Raw genomic sequence first — 14,204 nt, 5'->3', positions numbered from 1 at the left:
TCATTTGAGGAGTTTTGATGTAAAGCAAAGGCGGGAAATGGGGAAATGCCTGGAGAAGGAGTCTTGCTTTCTTTTCATCTTTTTTTTTTTTTTTTTTCGGCTGCACCCATGGCATGAGGAAGTTCCCAGGCCAGGGAATGAACTTGTGCCATGGTAGTGATCTGAGCCACAGCAGTGAGAACACCTGATCTTTAACTCACTGAGCCATAAGGGAGCTCTTCTTTTTTCTCTTTAAGATGAGAATGGAAAAAAAATTGAGGATGTGGTGGGGGTAGGGGAGAGATATGGCATTGCTGGAACTGATGCCTTTGAGTAGGTGAGAGGGACTCTCAAAACTCTGTGTTGCAGGGTGCTCTTTGCTCTGTAGCCTAACTCACGTACCCAAACTTGGAGGAAACTAATGTCTAAAGTAGAGAGCGGATTTATCACACTATTGTGTGATGGAAGAACAGTGTTTCATTTGCTCTGGGTGCGTCCTCTCTCCTCTCAAGGCACATCATCTTAAAGGTAGGTTATTGCTTGGTGGGATAGGATTTTATAACCCCCCAACTCCCACCCCAACTCTGAAATCACATTTCCATCCAGTAAGACTTTTGTCTTGCTGATCTACTGATGTCTCTCTCAAAAGAACTGACATCAGGCCTATGAATCAGCATAACTTTGCAACAGTAAGCACCAAATGATTTTCCTCCTTTTCCAGAAAGGGTCTGTCCCTCCCGTCTCTTTTCCTTAGGCACACTGGTGATAACAGAGAGGATTAGATTGCAGAATAGCTTTCTTCTTTTTCTTCTTTTAAATGGAAATTCCTGGGCAAGGGAATGCATCTGAGCCACAGCTGCAACCTACACCTCAGTGCAGCAATGCCGGATCCTTTATCCAACTGCTCCAGGCTGGGGATAGAACCTGTACCTCTGCTTTGACCCAAGCCACTGCAGTTGGATCCTTAACCCACTGCATCACAGCAGGAACTTTCAGAATAGTTATCTTCAGTTAGTTCCCGATTTAGGATGCCCTATAGAGATGTTGCATAATCTGCTTCTTCTCAGGTCTATTTAGTGGCAGCTTGACAACCCCTCCCTTTGGGTGGGGTGCTTTGGTAGAGTGGTGAACTGACTGAAAGTTGATGCTTCTAGTTTCAGTCTTAGAAGATAAACGGCTCTCTCTTTTTTTTAATGGGTTATCATTCACATACCATAAAACCAGCCACTTTAAAGCATATAGATCAATGGTTTTAGTATATTTACAAGGTTGTGCACCTATAACCATAATCTAATTCCTGAAGATTTTCATCATTCCAAAGGAAACTCCACATCCCTTAGCAGCCACTCCCTAAACTCCCTTTCCCCAACTCCTTGCAATACTCATCTACTTTCTGTCAATAAATCTCCTTATTCTGGACATTTTCTATAAATGGAATCATACATGTAGCCTTTTCTATTTGGCTTCTCTCACTTAGCATAGTGTTTTTAAGGTTTATCTGTGTTCGGCCACATACATACATGATAGCACGTGTCAGTACTTCATTTCTTTGTTTTTTTTTTGTCTTTTTAGGCTGCATCCGCGGCATATGGAGGTTCCCAGACTAGGGGTTGAATCGGAGCTGTAGCCGCCAGCTTACACCACAGCCACAGCAACTTGGAATCCAAGCCGCGTCTGCAACCTACACCACAGCTCACGGCAACGCCAGACCTTCAACTCACTGAGCAAGGCCAGGGATCGAACCTGCAACCCGATGGTTCCTAGTCGGATTTGTTAACCACTGAGCCACGATGGGAACTTCTTTCATTTCCTTTTTTAACTGAATAATACTCCATTGCATGGACATAGCACATTTTGTTTATCTATTCATCAGTTGTAGACTTTGGATTGTTTCTACTTTTTGGTTATTATGAATGATGCTGCCATAAACATTCATGTAGGTGCTTTGGCGAGGACATGGGTCTTCATTGCTCTTGTGTACATGCCCAGGAGTGGAATCACAGAGTCACGTATTAGCACTATGTCTAACCTTTTGAGGAACTGTCAAACTGCTTTCCACAGTGTTTCATATTCCCATCAGTGTTGTATTAGGGTTTCTCCACATCCTCGTCAATATCTGTCTATTTTTTGATGATAACCATCTTAGGAAGTGTGAACTAGGAAGATGCACCACTCTTAACTTCACATTTTGGGGACACCTCCTGTTAGGCCTTTTTATGTTACTATTTCTAGTTCACAAGTGTGAAAACAGAGGCACAGACATTCCCTGCTCAAGGTCTTACACTGTCTAGTGATGGAGCTCGTGTCTGACTGGTAGATCAGTGATCTATCCACTAGGCTGTTGTGATGTCTGTGGCATTCCAGTCTGCAATCCAAAATTTGTGTTGATCTGTGAAGACACAGGGCACGTCTCAGGAGGAAGACTCTGAGGGCTTATTGTGAGGGCTGCTGGGCATGTGAAATATTATTTATCTTTTCCTTATCACCTTCTTAAGTTAATAGATATCCTTACTCAGAACCCAGTGCATATATCCTCTTATTCTTGGATTTCTCCTTGTTTTCTACTAGACTTCAAACACTTTGAGGGCAGTCTTAGTATTTATAGAGCTGGACATAATGCCTAGCACATGGCCCATGATAGCCTGACTGAAACATTTTTAGCAAGGAAATGTTTGGGGAATTAAATTGGATAAATCATTTAGGATTATTAGAGAATGAGTTTATTATCAATCAGTTCTTTGGAGAGAGAGAACAAAAAGATGGGATCTAAATAGTAGGTGATAAAAAAAGCCACTTTTATTTATTATGCATCACAATCTATTAAGAATAGCATAGAACTACGCTTAGTGCTCATATATATAAATTGATTAGCAAAGGCAAAATACATATCAAAATACTGACTGGACCAAGGCCTGTAAAATTTTAGTCTACTTGTAGTTAATAAATGATGCAAGTGCCCTGAACTATCCCTAACCTCAAATTCCAAATTTTCCAACTATCTAAAACACACACCAAGTCTTTCCCATTGTATTTATACCACACATTTTTGTAAAAAGTTAAGTGATACAGAAATATACAGTAAGAAGTGAAAAATCCCCCTTTATCTCTCTCCTTACTCCCACGTTGAGTTGAGTCAGAACAGCAGGCTCTGAATTCCCAAGGCCACTAATATTTTGGAGCTTCATTTGGAAGCAAGAAGAACATTCTAACTTTTCCTGAGATTGACTTCCTTTTAAGGATGAACCCCAAAGTGATGGTCTTTAAATTCTGAATAAAATAGAGAGTCACTGAACTGGGGAACTTTTTCTCAAGGGACATTTCTTGCCACAGATAGAGAACAGCGATTAATCAGTCTTCACTAATGGTGGAAGAGAGAAGGCAGAAGGTCATTTCTTTCATTGCTGGTTTTTCAGTCAGGCTATCGTTTGGACACCAGGTTAAGAGGCTTGCGAGGTGCTTCTTCAGATAGGACAAGTTAAAACCCGCTTTGCTTGACATCTCCAGGTGGTTACCTCAGTTTTCTGCTTTGAAGAAGAAATGCTATATGGCTCCTGCAATGGTTTTCTTTATCCAGTTGAGGTGTTTTTTGGTGAGGAGAATGTAGACGCCAGGCTTCTGGGGGTTACCACACTTCCCAAAGGAAGTGACCCCTCTGAAAATGTTGTCACATATCAGAGGACTTCCAGAATCTCCCTGAAACAGAAAGTCATGTGTTTTAAATAGGGGTGCTTTCCAAAGGTATTTACTTACCTTTCTATTAATTCATTTATTCACTCAAAAATCCTTTCTCTCTTTCATTATTTAAAGGTGAATTTAATATCTCTTTTATTAGTTATCTGCCCTCAACATCAATTAACACAGATTTGTCTATCTTTTCTAATCATTTTCCTTTTGAAAAAGGCAATTCTGGAGAAGATGTGAAGCTCTTTTTCATCAGTGAGACAAAGGAAGAATCACAAAGGAAGCCTTTAACAGTGAAAAATAATTGTACCTGTACCTCTTTTTCTTCGTCTATAGACTTTAGGGGAAGAAACTGAATGCTGGGGTTGCCTGAAGGCATGAGATGGGGTCTGAACTGCTCCCTGCTCTGAAGGACACTAGCTAAGCCATCTCAGACCAAGGAGAACTTGCAATAGTTCAAACAATTTTTAAGGATCATTTCCAAGATTCATCAGCCTTCATTTCATGTTCTCTCTGACTTTGCAAACTCATGAGTTCCAAACAGGGCCAAACCCTGGTCAAGCCCGTTCTCGGCACATAGAAAGGCAAAATAACGTAGGAGCTGGGAGCCAGATGGCCTCGGTCGAAGTCCAGGTGCATCCCATAGACAGGTGAGTCACCTAACTTGGGGAAGTTAAATAACTTTCTATGCCTTCATTTCCTCATCTGTAAAGTAGAGTTGATAATAATCGCGTCTAGCGCATGGGGCTATTTTAGGATTAAATGGCATACAACACAGAACTTGACATAGTTCCTGGCACCTGATAAATCCCAGCTGTCATAATCAGTTTTGAGAAGGCTGGATAGCATCCATAAGTGGCAGGTAAATGGGTTCCTGATCATTAGTAAAGAGAAAAGTTTCCCTGGGCAGAAGATTTCACCTGGGGCAAAGGGGTACATGACGACTTTTTTGCAGGTCCTTGCCCATAAAATGTATTAACAATTGTCCACCCTGTTCTTCCTAGGCCTTCTATTTACCCTGATTTCTTATAGCCCCCCAAACAGTTAAAATTTTTAATTTACTTACTTCACATGAATCATCTTCACCTTTTCTACCAACTGCACAGATCATACCAAGGTCAATAACTGGATTAAAATTATAGTGCTGGGCATCATTGCACATTTTTCGATCTATCACAGTAATGTTGACTTCTCTCAAGGTGTTTGAAATTTTGCACGAGTCTTTTCTGGTGCTTCCCCATCCTGCCACATGACACTTGGTGTGGGGTTCGACATCTTTTCCTGTGTTGGGTAGCTTAAGTATTCCTACAGCTTTGGTCATAGTTGCTTTACCTTCCAGCTAGAAAAGAGACAGGAGATGCAGTTTTAGGCAAGGACAGCAGTAACCAAACCCAGAAAACAGCTCTGACTGAAATAGGTATCTTGCTTATTTGGCATGTTCTTACAAAGGACATGACCAAAGACATGTTCCAACCTAATTAACCATCAGTAATTGATTTTTAAAAAATCACAACACACCTTTTCAGGAGTGTTTTGCTAGGCTAGTTTAGGTGAATTCCAATCCAGCTGACCTGTCAATGATGAAATTATGTTGGTGGTGGTTGACAGTTCTGCAGGTGAAAAGCTGTATTGGAGAACTCAATCCTCATTTTTTCAGGTGGTCTTAGGTTTGTAAACTGACTGGTACTGAGATTAATCGAAGAAAAGCAGGGCTCCAGATGCAGTGGGGTGCAGTGGGAAAGGGGCTGGTGTCCTCATTTTCCACTTTAGTATAAATGCGGCTTCCCCACTTCTGAGCATGTACAAACCAGTCTCACTGCCTTGGGGGGCTCACCCACATCCTGCCCTTTTCTTTTACTTATCAAACCCTCTTCTAGGCTCACTGCCTTGCTTTCTCTCTTTCCAATTGTGGTTGAGTAGAGGGTAGAGGAAGATGATTCTAGTCTTCTTTTCTTCTTGCCTTAAGCTCAGTTTGAAATGGTAGAGGGTCCTGGTATTGTGGACCTTCTTAAAACACAGAAGCACAGCAGCACAGCAGCAAAGGCCACTGTCATATTCCTATCATTGCATCATTTTCAGGCACCACTTCCTGCCATCAGACTGTCCCCACTTCCTCAGTGTCCCCTCTAAATTGTTAGTGTGCTCAAACCCCACCTCGCTAACATTTACAAGGTGAAATGGCCACAGTTTAAGGTCTTTCCACAGAACTGACTTCAAATGCTCATGTGCAATGTCCCTCCTTCTCTCCTGCTCATGCTTTCTCACAGCCTTCATTCTTGTTATCTGGCTGGTTGAACAAGGAGGAAGAACCCCCAGAAAGGTCTTCAGGTCTGAATGAATGGATCAGAACTGGAGTCTGGGAAGCATATGCTTGTAGGGAGCTCCCTGGGGTCAAGCACACAGAGTATCCATGAACATATCAGTAGGATTTTGTTTGCTTTTTGGTCTTTTTCTAGGGCCGTGCCCATGGCATATGGAGGTTCCCAAGCAAGGGGTCTAATCAGAGCCGAAGCTGCCGGCCTATGCCAGGGCCATAGCAACACGGGATCTGAGCTGTGTCTGTGACCTACACCTACCGCCGGATCCTTAACCCACTGAGCAAGGCCAGGGATTGAACCCGCAACCTCATGGTTCCTAGTTGGATTCGTTAACCACTGAGCCACAGCGGGAACTCCCATATCAGTAGGTTTTAAACCTGGTAGGTTAACCATGGTAAGGTCCTGACACCCTCTTTATGATTTCTGTAGCAACATCACCCTATTGGCCACAGTGTCAGAGCTGAGAAGGGGTTTCCTAACTTGACTTCAAGTATATGAACCCCTCATATCTGCTACTCACTCCACACTCTTGTAAAGGTAAGATTCCCAGGTCCTGAAGGAGACGACCACTGCTACTACCTGCTTGAAACTTGAGTTCAGGATCTATTCCCTTGATGACCTTTGCCATTGCCTGGCTTAATTGCATCCCTTATCCAAAATTATTCAGGAAATATTTATAGAGGGCCTACTATGTACTAGGTATTATACCACCTGGTATAGGGCATAAAAATAAGAAAATGTCTGTTCTTTGGGGATTATATTTGTTCCAGCAAGGGAGGCAGACAAAAATCTAAAGCATATCAGAGAGTAAGTGCTGTGGAGAAAAATGCAGGAGGAAGTAGGGCAGGAGGTGCCCTCTACTGGGTAGGGGTGGGATGGGGGTTGCTTTTCCCTGCCCAGGGTTGGGGGTGGGAGGGGAATTTACAGTATAGGGGAGGAGGAGTGACCAGAGTGAGAGAGGCCCAACTTGAGAGTCTCAAGGCAGATAGTATGGGGGTCATTATTAAACCCTGGGAGTCAGGGAATGTGAGGAGTTTGCCAGAAACATACAGAGCTCTAGGGCCCTATCTTTACTTCTGAGGTGGGGGTGTGTGGATCCTCTGAGCTTCCTGTTAACTCCTGCTGGGGAAGTTCCTCATCAAGACCCTTTGGACTAGTGTGAATCTTCTGTTCACACTCTGCTTTCCATTTCTGCCATTGCTATTCTGTCTGTACAGCAGCCAGATAATACTTCTAAAACCAAGTCTGATCATGTCACCGCCCTGCTTAAAGTACCCTCCCATTTCCTTCCCCATAAAGTTCAAACTTCTTCCCATGGTGTACAATGTCTGGGTCCCCTCTTCCTCAAGTCTCATGATAACTCCCCTTTTTCCCCTTCTTCCTCCAAATGCATTTTCCAGAAAGACCCCTCTTGCACAGGTTGTTCTTCCTGCCTCAAAAGTCCTTTTCTCCTTTTTACCAACTGACTTCTGTACCTTCTCTAAGAAAGCTTCCCTGATCATCTGGACACGCCACATGCTCCCGTAGAGCCCCCTCTTAGTCATCTCCATCACTGATGAGTCACATGCTGTCAGACCAGAGCTGTTGATTTATATGTCTCTCCACTAGACTGTGAATGCTTTGAGAACAGGACCTACTTATCTTATGAAGAAGAGAAAAGCTTATTGGCATTCATAGCTGGGCCATGATTTTTCCTATTGATCACCAACACTCTCCTAGACCACCAATATCAGGCCCTAAAGAAGGGAGCAAAACCCAGGCTGCTCTGTAGTCACGTTTGAGTACAAGCAAAAGCAAGGTCACTGTGCATCATTCCCCCTACCCTGCAAAATGACCAAATGCCCCCTATGGGCTAAAATGAATGACTGCTGCTTCTCATCCTCCTGGATAGAATTCACTGAGATACTCAATCATAGAATTATTCTACTTCTGGATGACAGTTCAGAGCAAACTCCTACTTCCGAAAACCCCCTCCTCCGCATGTGACACAAGCCCAGATCCTAGGATAAGCCCCATCTAAACTCTCTTACCGAGCTACTCCATGCTTCCTCATGGGGTACAGACTGGCTTGCTGAGCAAGAATCAATAAATGCAACATGGTTTGACTGCTGTTGAGTTGCTGGTGGCATTACCATTTTGGATTGGCATCCTTTCAAAGTAGGACTTTTGTCAATATCTGTTGAATTGAACTGACTCCCTAGAGGGGGAACATCTCTGCAATTGTGCTGGGTCTCAGCTCTGCTTCTTCCCTCATCTCCTGGTACTAGCCACCCTTGGCTGTGAGGCCAGCATGTGAAAACTTAGTTTCAGGTTAAACTGACCAAATTTCAAAATTTTGCTATTTCAAAATAGTTACTGAAAAAAACCATATTTACCTGAAGCAGCTGAAGATCCCCTTCAAATGTCTGTGGATCAAAACATGGATAAGGAATTGCCTTTTTAATGGAAAATGTCTGGTCATATTTCTCTTTATGGGATGTAGAGTGGGCTCCAAGAATAACTTGAGGGTTGCCTTTCCTGGAGAAAGCAAGGACAATGTGTCATGCATGTGAGAGAAGAGATGAAATGAAGCATGGATTTGATTAAATCTGATCAGTTCTTTTCAATAGTTTTCTATCTGAAAACAAGCACAGTAAGGCAGGGGGAATTTATGAGGCTTTTCCCTTTACCTAAATCTCCCAAGACGGATATTATCTCAAATTGCTTTAACTTCACATGTTTTTAAGGAAGAAGTAACAGGAAGGGAATCTCAGGCCTTTTGGCAGAAGCAAGAGCATTGGGCTGTCAAGGCCTGGAGAGGTATGCTTGGGTGCTGACCAAAGGGGTCTGCCGCTGGGAGAGGAGCTCTATTTCACCATCTGTCTTGGATTTGTGGAGTCAACACCTAATGGAAGAGACTAAACCCAAGAAAAAGACGCTAAACTTAACAAGGAGAGCAGAGGTGGCAGGTTTGCTTCTCTGTGTTTTAGGAAGATAGTGCACCTTGTTTAAGTCTTCGAAGATGGTAAAATTGAAAAAGAGTCAAGGAATTCCCGTCGTGGTGCAGTGGTTAACAAATCCGACTAGGAAACACGAGATTGCGGGTTCAATCCCTGGCCTCGCTTGGTGGTTAAGGATCTGGCGTTGCTGTGAGCTGTGGTGTAGATCGCAGATGCGGCTTGGATCCCATGTTGCTGTGGCTACAGCTCCAATTAGACCCCTAGCCTGGGAATCCCCATATGCCGCAGGAGCAGCCCTAGAAAAGGCAAAAAGACAAAAAAAAAAAAAAAAAAAAAAAAAGTCAAGCTTTTAATAGGAAGGACTGAAGAAATGAATCTTGATTTTACAGTGAAATTTTAAAGCTGAATCTCTAAATAAACAAGCATGCGTGCATGCACACATACACAGAAAAGCAAACAAATGAACTGCACTAGCCCTAAGTCTAGTTTATGAACCGAATGCTAGCTAATCTGGGAGAGGTGGGCACAAGCATTTCTTGTTTTGCTGGATAGACTTTGCAGCAAGTGGGCCTTTTAATCAAGTATGTCAGTGGTTAGCTTTATTTATAGTATTCACTGTGTTAAAGTTCTTACTTGATAAATTCTCTCTCTCTCTCTTTTTTTTTTTTTTTTTTGTAGAGCTGTACCTGAGGCATATGGAAGTTTCCAGATGAGGGGTTGAATTGGAGCTACAACTACTGGCCTACACCACACCACAGCAATGCCAGATCTGAGCTGCATCTGCGACCTACACCACAGCTCAAGGCAGTGCTGAATCCCTGACACACTGAGTGAGGCCAGGAATCGAACCTGCATCCTCATGGATACTAGTTGGGTTCCTAACCCGCTGATCTACAACAGGAACTTCTGACAAGTTCTCATTTGACACAATATAATGCAGATCAGTTTGGATCTTTTTTGTGGGAAGCTAGTTTTTAGGTCTCTTCTTTTATTCATGAAACCCTCCTAAAGCAAGCAGGGCAATAGTAGGTGCCAGTTACCAACAGCAGGTACTGATGAAGAAAACAGCAGCATAGGATGTGATAAACATTATTCTGACTTTCAAAGCACAATTAGGAAAAACATTAGTTTGAACCATAGGAAATGGCTATTTTGTAAAGTAGAACAGTTAAATGTCAGTAATTTCTTATGGTTCAATCTAATATGTAGCAACACGGGATAAAACAAATTATGTATTATATAACAGTTATGATTATATAACAGTGAGTAAATTACTTGTAATCACAGAGAACAATGGCTCAACTGTGTAAAATATACTTATGGAAAAAGACTGCAACAAAATATAGCAAAATATTAGCAGTGGTTGTTGTGAAATTGATGACATTATGAGTTCTATTTTTCACCTTTCTTGTTTTTCAGAATGTTAATAATGTTGCTATTTATGGTGAAAAATATTTTAAAATAATATGAGAAAATGGTCATGCATTTCAATTTTATTCTATAAGATCTGGCTTTTGCTAATAGAAATAAATATCACAGTACATAACATTGAATGTGCTTGTCCACTTTCTTCTCCATTCCTGCCTAGTTTTGGCTTTGGACTTCGCTGTCACTTTTACAATTCTTGTGCCCCTCCCCAAACTGCCTGAGAATGAGAGTAGCTCAGAATTACTTACAGGTCACAGTGAGCAGCTGTCAACACCCAGTTTTCTTTGATCAAAGCCCCTGCACAGACTTTCAGCCCTTCAATTAAAGCCATGTAGCGCCTTGTGTGGGGTGACACTTCATTTCCTCCTATAATTCCGTCACAGGATACTGGAAAAACTGAAAGAGTAATCCAGAGTGAAATCCTATCTTATGACCAAGTCATGCTTCCCTCTGAGAAAGTTCTGATAAAATGAAGTTATCCAGAATGAGTACATAGACATGCACTCTGGGTCAGGGAGAGATCAAAGCAGTTCAAATGGTACAGTTTCTACAGTTTTCCATGACAGCTGTGGATAGTAGTTATCTTGAATTTAAATGATGTTTCTTTTGCTCAAGAATTCAAAGCACCTTTAACATAATGTCTTTCTCCTTCCTATCCCTGGGAGGTGGAACATATCTGATAACAGAGTCTTTTTCTTCAGGCTCAAAAAGCAAAAAGATTAAAGACTTACCTAATATTAGATAGTTAGAGCAGATTGGGGAGAAATCCCATTCTTTTGTTTCTGCCATTCCTAGTCTATTTACTTCCTACTGCAGGCTGCCCTGTCTTAATTTTGGGTTGGATACTATGCTTTTGGCCTTGAAAAATCTCACAGCATCCCCTGGTGGGATTATTATTTGGAATGATAATTTGGTAAATTATATTAAAATCAAAGAAAAAAATCAACAATTATTATTAACTATAATAATGACAGCATCTATGATTTACCAGGCACTGGTTAGTTCCAGACACTGGCTCTGATGTTTACTATAATGCCAGGTGGGTGTTATTATTCCCATGTAGAGATAAGGAACATGAAGTTTAGAGAGGCCAATTACCTTGTTTAAGTTCATACAACTAATAAATAGCGAAGGAGTGTTCTAATTTGGTTCTACATCATGAAAAAAATTCTTTCCATTGTGAAGCACTGTTTTTCTAAAGCTGTGGCTCTTTACTTTTGTTATTTTTGAAATATAGAGCCATTTGAGAATCTGATAACGTATAGACACACATACGCATATAAGTATTTGCATATAGTTTTGGGAGACTCATAGACTTCTTAATGGCTTTCCATGGCCTTGAAGGGACTCATGGATCACATGTAAAGAATCCCAGCTCTGAAGGTCTCACTGAGCCTCTAAGGTATCACAGTATGTGGTTAAGAACATGGACTCTGGGTTCATATCCCAGCTCCCCTACTTACTAGCTGACGACTTTAGTAAACTCACTTAACCTCTCCATGCCTTAGTTTCCTCTTGTGTAAAATGGGCTGATAACAGTGATACTTAAGAAGAGTAAATGTAGGAGTTCCCGTCTTGGCGCAGTGGTTAACGAATCCAACTAGGAACCATGAGGTTACAGGTTCGATCCCTGGCCTTGCTCAGGGGGTTAAGGATCCGGCGTTGCCATGAGCTGTGGTGTAGGTTGCAGATGAAGCTCGGATCTCGCGTTGCTGTGGCTGTGGTGTAGGCCGGTGGCTACAGCTCCGATTAGACCTCTAGCCTGGGAACCTCCATATGCCACAGGCATGGCCCTAGAAAAGACCCCCCCCCCAAAAAAAAGAGTAAATGTAAAACATTTAGAATATGTCTATACTTAATTATAAGTTTTACTAAATGTTGGCACATGTATATACATATAATTTATTGGATTATTTTACACAGATGTTATTTCTTTCACCACCCCTACCACTGGAAATAGATACTCACAAATAAATTCTAAACCAAAAGTTTTAAGATTTATCTGAGAGCTATGACTACTCAATTGTATCTGTATGACTGAGACATCCAGTTAGTAAGTAATCTACCTATCCCCAATTTAATGGCTTTATTGGTTTATCACTTGAAGGTTTTGCTCTGGAGACCTGGCCTGAATTTATGAGAATCTCCAGATACAGTTAATGCTTTCATATTATTCCTATAGACACAATAGGGTACATTTTCATCTTAAAAAGCCAATATGCCATTCAGATAGCAAAGACAAAAGGTAACATGAAAAACTATTGGAAATTAAGTTATGGTTTCTTTTTCCCCTTTACACAACATTAAACAAAAATTAAACCAATATAAAATTCTCTTTTCTCATGAGCAAAACTGAAAAGCATATGGAACTATGTCTTACCTCCAGGAATTATAAGGAGACACATGGCAGCAGGAAAAAAGAAAGGAAAAGGAATTTCCATGGCTTCTGTTACTCACATATGGAGACTATTTAGTTTCAGGTACTGACTTGGTAATATATAATGAAACACAAAGGATGTGGTTTTTTTCTTTTTTTTTCTTTCTCTGCCGTGTGGCTAAAGATTTTGGTGTTTTATTAGTGGGAAACCTAACTTCATTTTAGAGACACTGTGGTCACTTATTTGTTTCACATTTCCTTCATTAGAACTCTCCTATCTTAAAGGGTAAAGATGAAGCCATGGAGACTATGATAAATTAAAGACATTAAACAGAAAATTCCTCTTTTTTGACAACTTCTTCACTTTCAAATATGAGTTTATTTTTAAAAACTGAGATTTCAAGTCTATATCAGAAATTGTTTTGAAGTATCGTCTTTATATCTCTTCTAATAGGGAAAGGACAGATATTCAATGCATTCAATGTTGAGATTTCTGGGTAATCACAAACGAAAACTGAAGTTAGATTCTTAAGCACACATTTCACCTATAAAAGCACTAAATGAAGATACCGATAAATATTTTTACACATGTAGAAACAAGAAAGTGGCTTTAAGATATAACAGCAAAGGCAAAAAGAAAAGATTGATAGATTCAGTGATTAAAAGTTGAACTTTCTGTACCTCACATCAAATATAAAGCCAAATTGTAAACATTTTCCATTGATGTGACACAAATAGCTATTTTTATAAAGCAATAAGATGAATCTCTGAAAAGAAAAATAGTCAGAGAATGTGAACAAGTAATTTACAAAAGAAGAAATAAAAATGGCTGCTATATTCCTAATCTATAGAGGTGTGCATATGTACACAGGACAAGTTAGCAATAATAAAAATCCAATTTAAAACATTTTAATGTAATTTTTTGCCTGTCAAATTACTAAAAATTAAAAAGCAAACAAAAAAATACCCTCCAATGTTGGAAATTCTCATGTGCATATAATAATTCAAACTGCTACTATATTTCTGGAAGGTGATACATGTAAAGATATGACTAAATTTTTGCATGGTCTTTGATCCAAGACATGTCTATGATTCATAATTTAAAAAATTGTGGAGTTGCATAAAAATTTAGCTATAAGGAGTTCCATGAATTATTGTTCCTAATGAGAAAAAGTTGAAAATAGTCAAAATGCTCCTAAATAAGGAATTAGTAATTATATAGTTTCCCATTGTTGCTGTAACAAATTACTACAAACTTAGTGGCTTAAAACAATATAAATTTATTTTTCACAGCTCTACAGGTCAGACGTCTGATGTGCTGACACCTGGGTGAAAATCAAGGTGTCAGCTGGGCTGCATTCCTTTCTAAGGGAAACTCCATTTCCTTGCCTTTTCCAGCTTCTAGAGGCTGCCCACATTCCTTGGCTCCCTTCCAGCTTCAAAGCCATCAATAGCTGGTGGAGTCTTTCTCACATTGCCTCA

The 14,204-nt window shown here is 40.6% G+C and overlaps 1 protein-coding gene across 1 annotated transcript; it reads right to left on the bottom strand.

The window, feature by feature from the left end:
- Window positions 3,213-12,802, bottom strand: GZMA (granzyme A (granzyme 1, cytotoxic T-lymphocyte-associated serine esterase 3)). The gene is given in 5 exon segments (NM_001143709.1): window positions 3,213-3,672; window positions 4,727-4,999; window positions 8,354-8,495; window positions 10,594-10,741; window positions 12,726-12,802. Coding segments are annotated over 5 exon segments (777 nt in total). The 5' UTR covers window positions 12,787-12,802; the 3' UTR covers window positions 3,213-3,519.

Source organism: Sus scrofa, chromosome 16 (assembly GCF_000003025.6).
Source record: "Sus scrofa isolate TJ Tabasco breed Duroc chromosome 16, Sscrofa11.1, whole genome shotgun sequence".
Taxonomy (NCBI): domain Eukaryota; kingdom Metazoa; phylum Chordata; class Mammalia; order Artiodactyla; family Suidae; genus Sus; species Sus scrofa.
Note: the sequence above shows the minus strand (reverse complement) of the source record. Positions and strands in the feature narration are given on the sequence as shown.